We start from the raw sequence: 17702 nt of genomic DNA, 5'->3' as shown, positions 1-17702 counted from the left end.
ATGTTTGTCAAAGGAGCCTTGCCAGTCATTTTAGCACTGTTTATTTAGTCCTCTCTGTGTTTGTAATCGTGTAAGACATTTAATCCTCTCTGTGTTTGTTATCGTGGAATCAGTCTGGTGTAACTGGTACTTCCAGTAAGATGGTTATTATGAATATAAGCATAAAAATTTTATATATTGGGTTGTCCGGAAAATAATGCAGGATTTTGGTATTAAACAAAAAAAAAGAAACTAGTTACTTTAAAGCAATGTTCTTTAATCAAAATACGTGTTGGTAACTTATTAATTCCGTCTGAGTAGAATTCAGAATTTTTAGAATTGATAAAGTCAATAAATGCATTTTCCAGTTCCGTTTGATTTTTGAATATTATGTGTTGTAAGTAGTGGTCCAGGTGTCTAAAAAAATGGTAGTCAGTAGGCGAGAGGTCCGGAGAGTAGGGTGGGTGAGGCAAAGTTTCATAGCCAAGCTCCAATAATTTTTGTGACGTTACACGTGACACATGTGGTCGAGCGTTGTCATGCAACAAAATGGGCCCTTTCCGATTGACCAAAGAGGGCTTCATTACTGCCAATTTCTGATGCATGGTATTAATTTGGTTACAGTATGATTCAGCATTGATGGTTTCGCCAGGATTTAAGAAGCTGTAGTGTATTAAACCAAATGAAGCCCACCATACCGTAACCATTACCTTTTTTTGATGAGTTGGGGGCTTTGGAAAATGTATTGGAGCTTCTCCTTTGTCGAGCCACTGTCCAGAACGTCTAGTGTTATCGTAGAGAATCCACTTTTCGTCACATGTAACAATTCTGGCCAGAAATGGGTCATTTTTGTTTCGACAAAGAAGTGATGCACAAACATCAAAGCGCTGATTTTTTTGGCGATCGTTTAATGAGTGTGGAACCCAATTTTCGAGTTTTTTCACTTTTCCAATCGCCTTGAGGTGGTCAGCGACGGTCGTTTTACTGACTTTGAGTTGCTCTGCAAGTTCTCGAACAGTTGTTTTGGGGTTTTCTTCCACCACTGATCGCAGAACATCATCATTAAGAGAGGAAGGCCTTCCACGACCTTCTTCATCTTCAAGGCTGAAATCTCCCTCCCGAAATTTTTTAAACCACCTTTGCACAGTGCACTCATTAACACAACCCTCGCCCCAGACTTGGTTAATGTTTCTAGCCGTTTGGGCTCCGCTTCGGCCGAGTTTAAACTCGTAAAAGAAAATCGTACGAAATTCTCGCTTTGACATTATAAGGATGACTGAATTATTTCCAAGTAGCGGAATGCTACAGAGGTAAACAAACAATATCATTTGGAAGAGGATTAATAAGTGTTGACATTCATACAAATGAGTAATCCTGTAAACGTAAACAGAATATTTTATATAGATTTTTTTTTATGAAAACTTAAAATCCTGCATTATTTTCCGGACAACCCGATAATTAAGTAAGTCGTTTTTGATATAACTCACTATCAGTGCTTACATTTTACAGCAGACATTCTTTCACGTGCATATTAAAGTTTGGCCTAGTGTCAAGAATAAATTATAGTTTTAGGCCATTCAAAAATTCTTGTCAACCTCTATTTTACGAAAAATCAATTTTGTGAATAGAATGCAGCCAGTATTATATAAATACACTTTTAGATTATGTATTTATCTACAAACGTTACCCTTTTAAGTTCCCTATTGATATTGACCTTAAGTGCATTTCCCTTGAAGAAACTTAAAGAAAAAAATATGGGGCTAAGAATCACGCCTCAAAAGACTTAGCAGCCTTAAAAAGGGAGTAAGATCAAAGGAGAAACACAAAAATACGAGTTTACTAACTTTAGGAATTTATTTTGAATAGTTTTCTAAATTACCATCTTACCAAACTGGGTCAGTATCTTTCCCCAAACTTCAAATATATATTATTTTTTTAGTATATCTTATATCCTAGTAAACTGCTACTGTGGTGTCGAAACTAAAATGCTTTTGTTCTATGTTTGTTCTATGGGTCAATTGGCGCGAATGGGATTCAACTGTCTAGGTATTATCTTTTCAAAAACAATGATCCAAGTGACAAGTTCTCATTAAGCATCATGTGGCTTGTTTTTTTTTAATTTAAACAAAGATCATAAATTAACAAACACGACTAAACTAAAATGCATTTTTTAGTGCTTCAGACCATTTCACACATATATTTAATAGTTAAGGTCCATAAAAAAATTTTTGAAACAGCTAAACATCACACTCAACTCAAATCTGACTCTTAAATAGTATCACACATTTCCTCAAGTGCACTGTTATTATTATTGTTTCAGGTCATAGAGCAACTTCTGAAACAAGATGTCATCACCGGCATTCAATATAACGAGCTCATGGAAAAGGAACCGATAACGGTTCGTATTAGAATTATCTAGAGTAGCGACTAGGAAAGAAAAAAAAATGACTTCTACTTTGGTCCACAGATTACAGATCTACCATCGAACCTGTTTCAATCTGGAGCAGCAAGTAAGGATGAAATCGAGTTATTAAAAGGTAAGGCTTTTAAATTAAAAAAAAAAAAAATCATTTCAACATTATTGCCCTGTTTTTGACAATTCGTATTGTGTTATTTTGGAATCTTTTGGATCAGTCATGCAAATTGATCTATTAAAATAAGCAAATTAAGCATTAAGCATGTATAAGCAAATAGTTGTATTGTTTATATTTGAACTAAATATTTTGAAATTATATAAGTTTGTTGTGATTCCATTTTTCTAATAAATTAATATTCAATTATCAGATCCTCCAAAAAGTTATGAGACTTATCAGTTTAAAATGAATTTGTCATCTGTTTAAATATGCTCGTAATTCATAAACGTAACACAAATCTTGTGCAATTATTAAAAAATATTCTTATTTTTTTAGTATAAGTTAAGTGAAAAAGAGTACTGCAATAAATAAAAAACGGTAAAATAAGAGTTTTGAGTAGCCTAAGTTTTAGTGACGGAGAGATAAATTTATGATATTTCCAAAGTAACTTTAAGTCCCATTTACCCTTCTAGCAACAAAGCCAAATAAATATCCCAAGATAATCTGGTATTACAAATCACACCAAGGTGTTTTTACTTGGTTAGAGAATGGTACTAAAGAGGAAAATCCTCAGTTGGTAGAAGTGTGTTTTAAATAATTATCGACTGAGATTTGAATGGGTTAAGTTTGAGACAACTGTTTGAAGCACAATTAATCCAGCTAGAAAGTTCTTTGTTAATGAGTTGAATGGTATCAGGGATTAAATGGAAGTGACATTGTGTCTAGATTTGCGTATCATTAGCATATAAGTGAAATTGGGAGTAATTTAAACAAGAAGGGAGGTTGTTAATAAATACAAAACAATAAGGGCCCTAAAACTGCACCTTGAGGAATACGACAATTAACTGGAAGGTCAGATGAGAGTTTGTTATTAAAGTTGGTATTAAATTATAATCCCACATTAGTTTAGTGTTCAAACCATTAAAAGCAATATGGTTAGGTTGAGTAACTCGGTTTATAAGAGGCTGGATGGGGCTCACTGAGAAAGGCAAAACTACCCAAAGATAGTTGAGCAACTACTCCAACATCTTGGAATCAACCATCTGGAATTACCCATATCAAGTTGTAATAAAAAATATATTAATATGTACTCCACAATTTAACTGACACCAATAAATTTGTTGGTTTATCTATTCCTAGCTCCCCCTCCCCAAAAAAAAGGTCCAGTTTGAGTAGACTCACTTGTGATGAAAAATGGTTCCCGTACAATAATCGCAGCCAGTCGTATCAATTGGCTCTGGTGGATCGTGGAAATTTACTAAACTCTGACCTTAATCCGAGAAGTTTTACACGCTATGTTCATGACTGCTGAAGAAGTGCACTATGAACTTTTGCCTCCAAGTTAAACCGTCACAGAAGAGACCTACTGGACAATTTGGACCTATGTTATTCAAAAAGTCATTCAGGACATTGAAAAGGCCCTCTGCTACAGGTAAACGCTCACTCACTCACACCAGAACATCAATAGACATTAGATGAAGAATTTTGCCATATTCTCCTCTCCAGACCTGATGCTGACAAATTATCTCCTTTTCAGAGCTCTCGATAATAGCTTTAGTAGAAAAGTTGAAAACCTTTATTCTCGAATCGGAGTTGAGTCATTTTAAGCCTTACAAAAATTTTAGATTTTTTTTTTCAAAAAGGATTTTTGAACTTGATTCTCATTGGGTGAGAATAATTGAAGCCAATAGGGTGACTCAATAAATAAAATCTTATTTTCTAAAAAAATTTTACCGAAAAAAAAAGACTTTCTGGACGACCTGATAATATAATAATCATTTATCTCTATACATAGCTAAAACATTACATTTGTTAAAATATGGGATTTTTAAATTATTGTTTTAGATCATTTAAAAAGGGAAAACAAATTTAGTTTTGTCATCTGGGTGCAGAAAGTCCTTCTTGAGGCTTGCCATGCAAAACTAAGCATGATGAACAAGTCCAGGCATATTGTTGAACCAGTACCATATTACTGTACATGTGAGTAGATCTGTCCCTATAATTAACCGCTCCAACAAAATCTCATCATTGACAAAATAAATAAAATATTGACAATAAGCAATCAATTTTTTTCCTGAAACTAAAAATTTGTATGATGTTATTTATGCTGGTATTGAATCTGTTTTAAATGTATGCAAAGGTATTCAATTATAATAATTGTTTTGTTTTTATTGAAAAAAAAGAAAAATATACCAGTGAATGAATGTGTTGCCACTTTTACTGAAGGACAGAGGGAGGGGGTTGTATAGTGTTGCAGGAGCCAATTCCAGTCGTGGCATGGAGCTGTGAACAATGTTCGATAATGCAGAGCCAGGCTTTTCTGCTCTTGCTCCACAAGCTCGGGCTTCACCTCCCAGCAGACGCTGGGAAAGTATTCGCCAGGATCCCACAGTCATGGAGCCCCGATACGCTCTACAGCATCGCCTGCAAGCTCGGCCCCTTACAGCCAGGTCTTTCAATCTATTCAATTCCCAATTGTACAAACTTCTCTGACACCTTTTGTTTTCAGATTGGGTTAAGTTCAATGTTGCAGACCTCATTGAGATAAAGAAGAACAAGGAAATGCAACAGCACAGTTTCACAGCTGGTACTGAACACTCTCCTCCTTATATATCGTGTACACCAAGGTTCGTCTAGTAAATTTGTTTATTTTATAAATTATATTATCTATATTTGTTTTTGCTTCATAGACCCAACTCGAGCACCTCTTGGAGCAATGAGTTTGCAAATATTAACATGGAGTACGAGTAAGTGTGAAACAAAGTATTTCAAAATTACAGTCTCTTATCAGAAAAACATCAATTTCCTACAGCGTTACTGTGTTCAATAGAACATGACAATGAATGTCTCACTGCTAATGATCGGTATAAATATAAGGGCAGCCTCATAGATGTAGTTAAACAGTACAATATTTGAGTATAACCCTCACCCCACTTTTGTCAAGGACTTGACGAGAGAATAGCAATAGCGAAATTTAGTGTTAATCAATTCTGGGATGACATTATTACTGACAGAAATGTTCCTTCTTCCTCCAAATATAATCTCTTTAAATCTGTTTCACGATCAATTGTCTGCTATGGCACTCAATTTGGGGGTTTCAACGGTTTGAGTAGGAGGAAAGAATTCAGTGGGGTTTTTTTAATTAAAAAGTTGTTTTGGCTACCCCCCATGACAATTATATGTTAATGTTTGAGACCTCGACTTCTCTCGTTTTCACCTTGGGCCTTCATGTTAGAGGATGCATTAAAATTCTAAATTTGCCTGCTCACCGCCTTTCTCATATTACAGCGTTGGGAGTTATAAAAAGAAAAACATTTAGGTTCAAGCATTAATAGGATATAATTGATAATGATAATGGACTAATAAACGAACGGACTTGGCCACAGTATAGATATCATTACAGTGATAGGCTAATTTTTTTGGAGATGGTCTGGAACTTTACACTTTTTTTATGGTTAGGTTTTTGTTGGGACTGTTTCTGCTTTAAAGGTTAAAAGGTAAAACCATAAAAATTCAATAAATGTTTTAAGCATTTTTAAAATCATAATTTTTTCATTTATTGCAAACCTCATTACAGTTACTACATCACTTTACTGAATACTGAGGTTGACTTAAAGATCTTAAACTTCAAAATCTCTGTTTTAGGACAACAATGAACAGTCCAGAATGAAGAATTTTCTACAACTCTAGAGGCTTCTATATATGATTGATTCATCATCGCATTCCGATAATGCATGTGGGGCTGTTCAGCCCTTTCTAAGACATAGCTCGTCTTCCAAATGTGAAAGAGAAAGATTATTAACACTAATTTCAGGCCTTTTGAGAGTGCCACCAGTGCATCATGCTACTGTTGGCACTAAGGCCAATGATTGAAAGTGATCAGATTCAGATTTAGTGATTACTGCTGATGATCAATTTTTCAAATAATTGGAATTAATACTCTAGTATGATTAATTTGATCATTTTTACAATTATTACACTTTTCGAAAGTTAAAAAAAAATAGATTTCATTTCATCTGCTCAAATATAAACAGTAATTTGTAAAACTGTACTTCTTTTATATTGTATTTTTTTAATTTTTTGTTAACTTTCTCAATAAGTAGTTTTAACACCTTAAAAAAGTTTAACTGTGATATAAATTTTTTTTGTTTTTAATCCTCCTATTGATATTTATATGAGGCAAATTTATTTAAAGCATTAAAAAAGTGAAATATTTTTAAAATGCAATTTAAAAATTTATTTTAATACAGATTAAGATTTGTTAATTCTGCTAGCAGAAATATAGATGATAATAAAGTTAGGATTTATATTTATGATACTCTATGATAATATGTTTTTATAAGATAGTATATATAAGTTTTGGTAATGCATCATTAATCATAAAAATGTTAATGAATGGCTTTCCTGTGTTTTTTAATAGCCCTAAGGGTTTATTTCTAAAGGTCTTTAAGTTTACTGTCTGTGCACTCTTATCATTTGTGAAAAACTTTTGCATTTTGAGCAATTTTTGTTTAAGTCAAAATTCTCATTCAAAAGTTGATTTAAAAAATAAATAAATAATTACAAATAAAAGTGTATGAAGCTGCACTTTTTGTTTGCATTTTCATTTTGTTAAGGATGAATGGCATAAACCATTTGAAAGACCCATTATTTGTATAACTCTTTATTGATGTTGAGTATGTTTTGTAAAACTTGTGATTAGATCTTAAGTGGCAAACAATTTTACCATGAAACAATTTGTAGATTTATCAAAAGTTAATAAATTAACAGTGAGACTTATGTGATTTTTAATAATTCTCCATCTGCTTTTGAGTTTTGAAGACAATACGACTCCTTCCATTTGAAAACATTAAACTTACAGCTTAATATGTATGGATTTGCTGATGTTATAAAAAGTTCTGTACCCAGATGGCACAATACCAGAGGTGTAAGTAGGATGTAGCAAAGACACAGAACCATCTTACATTCATGTGAACTTTGCCTTTAATCAAGGGGAAATGATGAAAACAGGATCGGCCTTACTATTTTTGATCTATCAAAACAGCTAATAAGTACAAAACTGCATATTAAGCTGTTGCATAAAAAAGCCCTATTGTCTGAAACAATCTCAAACTGGTTTTGGTTGAAAAGACTGAAAACCGACAAGTACCGTAAAGATGATGTTAAAAAAACCTTTATCATATACAATCCTGATGCCTGTTTTTTCCTGTTTGGCTCCCTGAGGTCACAGCATGAATAAAAAACTTTTATTTTCAATAAACGTTGAGTAGTTTCAGATTTTTCTACTCGTCTTAATACTGTTCTCTATGATGACAGTCTGAGGATATGCAGAATGCAAGATGAAGATGAGGCATGTCCGATATGAGTAGTTTAATGCCTTTTCTTTTCTTTTTTTGAAATTTATAATCATTTTTTATTTTTTGAAATTTATAATCTTGTAATTATATGTATAACAACACTTATATTATTTTGTAGATGTGTTTTCTTTCTGTTATGATTCTTATGTAATGCAAAACAGCCATGGGACAACTTGGCTGATATAATGTCTTTGCCAAGATGTAGATGTAATATTCAGATGGTTCAGGACCTATGGGCTGTATAGCAGCCCCTTTCCTTGTAAGGGCGTCCGCTGTCTCGTTTCCTACATGTCCTGGGACCCAGCAGTTTATTTCTTTATCTTTTTTTGAAATTTACTTTTTAATCTAAATCTTCTAATTATATGTGTACTTCATTTATATTATTTTATGTTTTCTTTCTGTTAAAATCCTTTTGTAATTCAAAAGAGCTGTGTGACAATTTGACTAACATAATAGTCTTTGCCTAGATGAATAATATATTAAGCCCTTTGGGAGCTATTGTATCCTCCTTTGTGTATCTATAGCACACTCATCAGTCCTAGTACCTCAAAAAATTGTATTAACAGGCCCGTTTTCAATGGTTCATTTATAGTTACGTTTACAAACCAAAACACTTCCTCCTGCAGACAAATGTAGCACCACCGTTATTAGCAGATGCGTTGTGTCCAAAGGGTGAATTCCACAGTTTCCTCATTTTCGTTTTGTATTTTTCTTTAAGATATTCACTGATAGCATGAACCCCTAGACCACAAAAGGGCTCAGGACCTATCAGCGGTATGGCAGCACCTTTCATTTGTTTCCCTCTACTCCTACGTCCTTTATAACTTAATGTATTTATTAATCCTTATATGTTTAAGAAGAGTCACAGCCGAAGGTCATGAAGTTGGAATTCCACTCGTGACACTAACTCTTTCAACTTTTTCATCTCAACAAAGACTTTAGATCAAAGTATAATTAATTGATTTAGATTTACTGCTTAATTAATTTTTTACTTGCCTGTTTTTTTTTTTTTTTTTACGAGAGTTCTCAACAGCAGAGATCATAACAACCCTTGGAGTGTCGATGTTTTTCAGAAAAAAAAATTTGGAAGTATTTGGGGTTCGAATACAGGGCCGCTGGATTCGAACCCACGACCTTTACCTTGCAGTGATGTGCGCTGTGTCAACACATAAACCATTGCAGCCATCAACGCCCCGACAATAAACATTTAAATGTAAAATTCATTTGAGTCAATCTTATGAAGGATTTTTAATTTCAATTTTTTTAATAATTAAAGAAGACAAAGATTTAATTAAATTTTTAATTAATAGGAATGAAAATTTCATGTATTAGAGTGCAACTTAATTTCCTCCCAAGGGCAATATGTAACAAGCATATTGTAAGTATGTCAATAAAGCTATTCGTTTATATATTTATTTTTAATGAGTAATAGAATCATAAATCCTAGTATACTTAGTATCATATCTTCTGGCCACCATTTTGGTATCTCCGATGATAGTTAAAGACTATCTGTTGCCTGTTTTTTTTAAATGTTTTTTTTAGCCTGAATATGCCAGATGAGGTTAAACTTTCTCAATTAGTAACCTCATTAGTTAAAAAATAAATTAGAATACCAAACTAAATACATCTCTAAAATCTTGGGAATGTAACAGCAAAGACTACTAGCATAACCTAAACTCAACACGGGTAAAACCACTATAACAAACATTTTTGAGCTGAGGATAAGTCAGAAATCACTGAAAAATAAGTTCTCTGTACACTTGAAGCTTATATCTACTTGTGGAATTTATGAACAAAAAAAATATCAAAATTCATAAGGCAGAGCACAAACTCAGTTTAACAAATGTATTATTAAATATGCGTTTCTTTGTGACCTGTAGTTTCATAATTTGTTGAAGTCATGAGGAACGGTCGAGAATGAGGTAGTTTAGAAAAACACCCTTTTTTTCTTTTTTGGTCGACGTTTCGACCTTTATTCGGGCCATCTTCTCAGGGCATAAAGTGTGGTATTATTCTTGTGGTGTCATATTGGTTGTGACACCACAATAATAGAGAGAATAGCACCACACTTTATGCCCTGAAGATGACCCGAATAAAGGTCGGAACGTCGATAAAAAAATAAAAAAGGTTTTATTCAAACTACCTCATTCTTGACCGCTCCTCACGACTTCAATAAATTATGTATTATCAAGGGTACTGCATAATAGAATTATATTTTTAAAAAATTGTATAGATTGTAGAAAATAGAAGCATCTACTCAACAGGATGGAGAACTATGTACATATTTATATTCCTCTGTAAGAGTAAAGGTTTCAGGATTGATAAAACATCCGTAAGAAAAGGATAAAGAAGAATTAAAGCAATTTGTCATAAAGGAGAGCTTAATGTTCACTTACCTGTTAGGATGATAATGGGTTTTGGTCTGCGAGTCGGTGAATTCATGTCGAACCGGCACAGGATCTGTCTCAACTCGCGGGTTTTTGAATTATTCAAACGAGTTACGATACCACGCCATCTTCAGTGAAGAACCGTCTGTTACTAACTGTCCGAATAGGGTTTATATAGCATTAGGTCTGTCGCTTGTCGCTGGAGGCGTTGCGTTAGGGGGCGTGGTCATGGTGCTCATTGGTCGCTCGTGATAACGGTTATTTTCCTTGTCAGTTATTAACTTATTTAAACAATACTCACTTAATTACCCGCGATTTTTTTTCGAAATGAAAAAATCGGGTTAAGAATGATGTAATAAAAATAATAAAAAATTATTATTTTTTAAACAATGTTTATAAATTCCAGGCCCTTAAGGTGATCTTAATAAATATCGAAAGGTTGGCGGTTGGCGTGATAAAGAAAATGTTTTTCTAACATACAACACCATTCCTTTGATGATCTTTAAACAATTTTAAACAACTTATTTCTGCATTTTTTTGTTATTTCAATATTGTATTCTTCTGAACAATTTTGTTTTTTGTTTAGTGCTTTTAAAGGTAGTTTGTCAATGTGAGTTTGTGCTTTTTATAACTTTTCCTATATATAGGTTATAGGTTTCCTATATATATAACTTCCTAAGTATTATTTGTAAGCTATTTCAAGATTCTCGTGTACTAATGTCATGCTTGTTTCTATTGTGTTTGGTTCTTGGTTGTGTTAGGTTATTAGAAATTAAAATTTTATAGGCTGTGATGGGATACGAGCCCGGAACTGCTAGCATAGCAAATGCCAGTTGGAAAATAGTATATAAACTGGGAAAATAATAGTTGCAACATGAGCCCTTGTATAGTCACATGAATTATTTGGATTATCTAGGATTTTTTTAGATTTACTTCTATTTCTAAAATAGTACCTGATGTAACTAATGGGTGAATTTATCATTAAGAAAAAATGTAATTAATTACGTACATTCTGTATTCATAGTAAGATAAAGGTACAAGGTAAGTTGATAAATAGATTTTAGTATTGATAATATGAAAATAAGACACTTTTTAAAAGTTGCTTGTATTTACACAGTAAAAATAGGATTTTATGTAATCTGGACATATTGTACATAAAAGGATATAAAAATCCAATCCCTCACATGTCTTCAACACTCCATTTATAAACTTCTTCTTCACCGGCTTTGATGGCGCTCTTGGTTTCAAACCATTTTTGCTCGTAGCCATTTGAACGGTCGACGCCGTCCCACCTGTATCCAGGCGCGATTCCAAAACGGTTAGGATTGAATACGCCATTGTACTTCTTTCTGCCGGAGCTGGAGGAAGCTGTAAATATTTACCCATTACAGAATGCAACTGAGATATTTTATAGTAGAGTCTTACTTAGGTCTATAACATCGTGCGACTCAGCTTGGTGTTTTCTGATGTAGTCGAGCATAGGGTCGCCATCCCGCTCCCTCGCCCTGAGAAATTTGTCCAGGTCCTCGTCGTCTTTGTACCGAGCCAGAGGTTTTGCCATTTCATGCAAAGTGTCGGCCCTCCTCTCTTCTTGTTCTCTTAACTGTTTCAGGCTGAAAATTGTAATCAGTTTAAACTTTGTTTCAATTAATAAAGATCCACACAGTAATCGGCACCACGTATGAAACATACTTTGACACTTAGCAGTTCCTGATAGAACTTTGCACTGTTATCACCGAGAACTACAGGAATATTTGCTGGGTATAAATAGTTAATAAATGATTTAAAAACTATTGCAATTACCTAAAAGTTTAAATTCTATTTGTTATTAAGATAGACTAGTGACAAACCTTCTCAACTACGCTGTTCTGAGAAATTCAGTTTTCAGAAACAAAGATGTTTGAACTTGTTTTTACAGATACGTATTACTAAAGAAAAAAAACTGAGCATTTTTATAGCTGTTTACCCTTTTCCCCATTTGTCATATTTTTCCTTTCTAGCTTCTGCTCTCGCTGACTTCTCTTTATTTTCCTCCTGCTCCTTCTCCAAATCCCTTTTGAGACCGGTTTTCCTGTCTCTTACGACTGTCGCCGCAGACTGACCTAAAGCTACAGGATCCATCTGAAAAACAAAACATCTTATCACATCAAGACATAATTTTAGCTTATATAATTACGCTGACCTTCTTTCTGAGCGCATGACTGTTTCTCTTATTTTTTTGTTTTTACCACTGTTTGCACACAATACAGGAAAAATAATTTAAAATCATTTAGAAAAATAAAATGGAATGAGAGAGTCAAAATGGAAAAAGCTGAGGATAAAGAATTTACAGTAATGAAAAAAACATTTAGAAGTTTATTATCCCTAACCGAATCGTTGATATCATGCTATTTTTTTGTAGTGGAGTCCTCATTGATTATGAACAACTGCAATGTAATGAACAAAACTCTACAAGACAGAATTTACCAAAAACAAAAATGTATTGAATAATTTATACAGTGCACTCGGTCAACAGTTACTTTTCTTGTATGCAAATCTTGTGATTCATTCACTTCATTTACAAAGCACTAACCGGTTGTTGCAATTTATTAATAATATATTTTGCTATTATAGTTTTTAATGATGGTTTTGATAACTTTTGTTTATTTCAACTTGCTTTTTTCTGTATTTGAAATTTGGAATAGAATTCCATCAGAACAACATTCTCTGTATTAAAATAATCTAGTGGCACAACATAAAATGGACAGTAATAAAATACTTATTTTAAGCATACAAAAAAAAAATCCAATTATAAAGAATGTCCAAGGGATGACTAAAATAAAGGGGCCCCATAACTAAAGGGATGGCTATAAACTTTATTGGTGTTTGACGGTTTCTTCTATTACAGCTATTATTAATAATAAATGACCCATTATTAAATATTTAGTTGTTACCTTGATCCCTCAATCAAAGAGTATATAAAAATTACAAACAGTACTTTTCATTTTTAACTCGTAAGAATGATGTTAATAAAGTCCAAATTTCTACACTTATATATTTGCAATACTGTATTTTGTTCGTATTTCTTTGACATAATTTAATGGAATATATTATGTTTCTTGTATTTGTGATTGGTATATAAATGTTTGCAATAAATACCTGAAGAAAAGCACGGTTTTCGTTATCCTTAAGCTCTTTGAGTTCCTCCTTAAGATTTTTTGCACTTTGTAAACCAGCTTTTTTTCCATCCAGGGTTTTATCCATCTGATCCCTAAGGAAAAACAAACGAAAATTATTTGATTTTTATTTATTTATTTTTTAATTTTTACCTGGAGAAATTCTTATTTGGTTTTTCTCCTTTGGGTTTCCTAGGAGGTGATGGATCTGAATCGTATTTTTCTGTTATGTTTGAATTGCGTTCCTTAGGACGGTTTTTCCTCGGAGGGGAATTGTCGGAATCATAATTAGGTTTCTTATTGAGCTTGTTGGATTTTCTTGGAGGTGACAAGTCTGAGTCAGAATCTTTGTTTTTCTTTTTTGCCGCTGACTCTGCCAGCGACTGCCTTGCATCCCGTTTTTGAGGTCTGGGTGGGGAGTGATCAGAATCTGATCCGCGTCTGAGGGAATTTTTTGCCTGTGATATGTCTTGTTTTTGAGAATCATGGCCATTTTCTCTTTTTGATTTTTTTTCAGGGGATTCGTTTCTTGTTTTCAATGTTCTGCTCCTGTCCGTCTTCTTTCTGTGTCTTTCCACAGAAGCATCAGAATCGTCATCCCTTCTCCTTCGTCTTTGGTAATTATAAGAATCCCTTTCACGCGACTTCTTTCTCTTTCTGCCGACTGATGCATCAGAATCACTATCGTTTCTTCTTCTAGTGTCAGTTCTTCTTCTTACTTTTCTGTTGGGAGAACCATCAGAATCGCTTTTGTCTTTTCTGCGTCTATCCCTATTTCTTCTACGATCTATACCAGAATCATATTCTTTCCTGTGTCTGTCTCTATCTTTTCTACGATCATAATCATAATCATTATTTTCCCTTCTGCGCCTTTCTCTTTCCCTTCTACGATCTAAGTCGGAATTGTACCCATCTTTTCTACTTCTTTCTCTTTCTTTTCTACAATCGGCATCAGAATCGCTGTTCATTCTGTCCTTTCTCTGGTTATATTTGTAACTATCTCTATCTTGTTTTCCTTTATAGGTATCCAAATCGGCATCACTTCTTTGTCTTTTATGTTCCTGCTTCTTCGACCTATGCCTTTGAGTATTATCATCAGAATCAGATTCGTCTTTTTTCCTGCTCTTATACTCCTTTTCTTCGGCCTTCGAGCCAAACATGCTTGTCGGCGGGCACTCCTCGAGAGACAGTGTGTTCTCATTCCGGTAACGCTCTTTCATCAGCAAGTTTCTCTCCTCCCTCTCTTCCCTATCCTGATTGTCATCGTTCGTGGCGGCCGTTCCTATTGGTTTCCAAATCATGTCCAGAGGCCTATCATCGACAAACCCAGCAATCTGAGGAGCCTCATCGCCAAGATAGTCAAAATTAATTATCTCTTCTTCGTTCACAACTGGAATGTCGGCTAGAGGTACATCATCATCAATAATAACTGATCTGAAAACGAAAGTTGTATTTCATATAATTTGTTTCTAAATATTCACTCATGTGTGTTTAGTGCTGATTGAATCTGAACCTAAAAGGTCAAGAGTTTTTACATCTAAATAATAACCTTAATCCATATATGTTTAGAGGTCATAATTGACCATATTATTATTTTTTGTCTAAGGTCTTAGTTGAGATGAAAAAGTTAGTGTAACAAGTGGGATTTGAACCCATGACCTTCAGCTCAATACGTCGCTGCTCTTACCACTTGAGCTAGCGTGACTTTGATCCACTCGGACACTAACTTAACTTATCACACATTAACTTTATCGTTTCAACTACGTCCTTAGATAAAACTATAATTAATTGAAATAACCTTAATATTAATCAAGATATACTACATGTAGGTTTTTTAATGCTTTTATTTTTGTATACCAGTTAGTTTATTTGGGAGGGTAAAAATGCACAATGATAGCAGACTCAATAAATAAACTAATATATTAATATAACTAACAATAAATAATGTTTTTCTAGAGGAGGCATTGAAACTTATTTCTTAGCAACGATATTTGCCAAAACAAAAACTTTTATATTGTGATGTCAGCTGAACAAGTTTATATTAAGAATAACCCTATATATTTAGCAGTCATAATTGACCGTATTATTCAATTCATCATACTTTTTATATAAGGTCTTGGTTGAGATGAAAAGTATAATTAATCGAAATAATTAAGAATAACATTTAAATGAAGATGTAACGTAATTTGCTTGATTAATTATTACCATGTAGTCCTAAGCGGTCAATAAATATATGTATATATATATAATATTATGTAACAGAATTTGTTTTTCGAAACATGAACAAATACCAGAATATTGTTATATATTTTTAATTAAAAAAAAAAAAGGAAAAAACAGTAATTTTAATTTGCTAAATCTGGTATGCAGATTACTTTGCCCTTCATGTCTGTATTAAGTCAAGGTACAGTGTAACGACAATATGAGTCTGTAAGAAAAACAGTAAGATACAAAACTCCAATAAAAACTTATATATACATGCAAATGTTTCATTAAAAGATAATATCTATAAAATATGCGGACCAAAATTGTCTGGGTATTGAAACTTATTTCTTAGCAACGATATTTGTCAAAAACTTTCATATTATGATGTCAGCTGAAAATTTCAATATTAAGAATAACATAAATTATGTCATTTAATTTGCTTGGAATAGAAGTGTTCCAAAACTGTCAATAAAACAGAAAATGTATTATATAACATCTTTCCTTTTTCAAAACACCAACTAATCAATAAATAATAAAATATTCTATTACATAATTTTACATATTCTATAACATAAATAATATTACATTCTAAATCAGTAATTTTGATTAGTTAGATGTGGTATACAGATAGCTTTCTCATATTTGTTGGTAACCAGTCAACATGGTACAGAAAACGACAATATGAGTCTGTATGATATACTGTAAGATACAAAATCTAAAGTTACACTTCTGTTTATAAGGAAACTTTTCGGAGTTTAGAAGACTACAGATTAATTTTCAATATCTACAAAAAAATTAAGACGATTTTATGAAAATGCGATGTGGGAATATGTAATTAATTGAATGTTTAACGTTTTCTCAGTTCGAGTTTTACCTTTTGACAAAGGTCGAAGAGGAAATCTTGACTTTTTTCTTCTTCTCCTTTTTGTCCTTCGAGAGGTACTTTTTGAGATATTCCTTCTGCGAGATGATCTTCTGCGCGCCTTCCATCGCACACTTTCAATAAACAACAGAAAACCGTTTATATTCTAATTATAAGCGATTTAATTTTCGCCCAAAATCGACTTCGTAATTTACATTCGAAATAAGTCGTCCAGCCAGCGTTGTTTTATTTACTTACACAAAACCGAAATGGGTAGGTTACGAACATGTTATCCTTCCACTGCTGCCAAGTGTCAACATTTTGGCGTTTCATTTTACACCAATTGTCCACAAAACCACCCCGCCGCTCATCGAATTATTGCATATTTCCACAAATTGGCTAACAACACTATTCAAAATTATTTTGAAAAATTATATAATTATTTAAACATTACAACAGCACGTTGACAAACAACAGTACATGACTATATTCTGGGGTCCCCCAAGGTTCGCATTTGGGTCCACTGCTATTCCATGTTCTCCTTAATGAAGTTCATAACTTTTCACATGTTAATGTTTTATTGCTGGACAATAATCTAAAAATCTTTTTAAAATCAATGCCATATATGATGTGATGGTACCCGAAGAAAATTTATAAAAATTTCACTCATGGTGTGTTGAATAATTCGTTGAATTGTTAATAAGAGTAAGGTAATTACATTCACTACACTTCAAAAAAGCTATCATACCGAATTCTTTAGAAAATACACATCTAGCAATAGTCCATTTAATTAGGGACTTGGAATTCAACTCAACGCTCTCATTTAAATATCATATTGATTATATCACTGCAAAATTTTATAAATTATTAAGCTTTATAATCAGAAACACTCCAAAATTTGACAACATATAATCTAATATTTATAATTAATACTTACATGTCTCTCTTGTAAGCCTCATCTTGAATTTTGTACTCCCATTTGGTCTCATTATTCTATATATATTGATGCAATTAAAAAAAGTCTAAATTTTTGATCCATCGCATTTAGGTAAAAATTCAATTTTCTTCCTTAGATTATGATCTATTATTAAAAGAACTAAACACGATTATTTGTTTTGATTGGAGAAAATTATATGTTGCTCTCTTGATTTATGATATTGTAACTGCAATAATAGATGGTTCTG

At 33.0% G+C, this 17702-nt stretch overlaps 2 protein-coding genes across 3 annotated transcripts in view; one reads left to right on the top strand and one right to left on the bottom strand.

Annotated features, from left to right (window-relative positions):
- Window positions 1-7331, top strand: part of LOC106672818 (protein timeless) — a 29302-nt gene extending 21971 nt beyond the window's left edge. The window contains exons 18-24 of one of the 2 annotated variants that reach the window (XM_024226478.1): window positions 2300-2377; window positions 2447-2516; window positions 4398-4532; window positions 4790-5002; window positions 5062-5179; window positions 5243-5299; window positions 6198-7331. In XM_024226478.1, coding sequence (XP_024082246.1) covers window positions 2300-2377; window positions 2447-2516; window positions 4398-4532; window positions 4790-5002; window positions 5062-5179; window positions 5243-5299; window positions 6198-6222 — 696 coding nt within the window. In that variant the 3' untranslated portion in view covers window positions 6223-7331. The remainder of the gene's footprint in view (window positions 1-2299; window positions 2378-2446; window positions 2517-4397; window positions 4533-4789; window positions 5003-5061; window positions 5180-5242; window positions 5300-6197) is intronic. The other variant, XM_014404541.2, reaches the window with a different exon arrangement.
- A 4050-nt stretch (window positions 7332-11381) lies between these two features.
- Window positions 11382-16793, bottom strand: LOC106672827 (BUD13 homolog). The gene is made up of 6 exons (XM_014404563.2): window positions 16531-16793; window positions 13605-14885; window positions 13435-13546; window positions 12263-12417; window positions 11722-11909; window positions 11382-11664 (listed from the first exon to the last, which is right to left on the bottom strand). Exons 1-6 carry the CDS (start codon window positions 16644-16646, stop codon window positions 11477-11479), a joined length of 2040 nt encoding a protein of 679 aa, XP_014260049.1. The 5' UTR covers window positions 16647-16793; the 3' UTR covers window positions 11382-11476.
- Between the last annotated feature and the right edge of the window lie 909 nt (window positions 16794-17702).

Source organism: Cimex lectularius, unplaced genomic scaffold, assembly GCF_000648675.2.
Source record: "Cimex lectularius strain Harlan isolate CLEC.00 unplaced genomic scaffold, Clec_2.1 scaffold143, whole genome shotgun sequence".
Lineage (NCBI taxonomy): Eukaryota > Metazoa > Arthropoda > Insecta > Hemiptera > Cimicidae > Cimex > Cimex lectularius.
The sequence above is the reverse complement of the archived record's forward strand: the minus strand, read 5'-3'. Positions and strand labels throughout refer to the sequence as shown.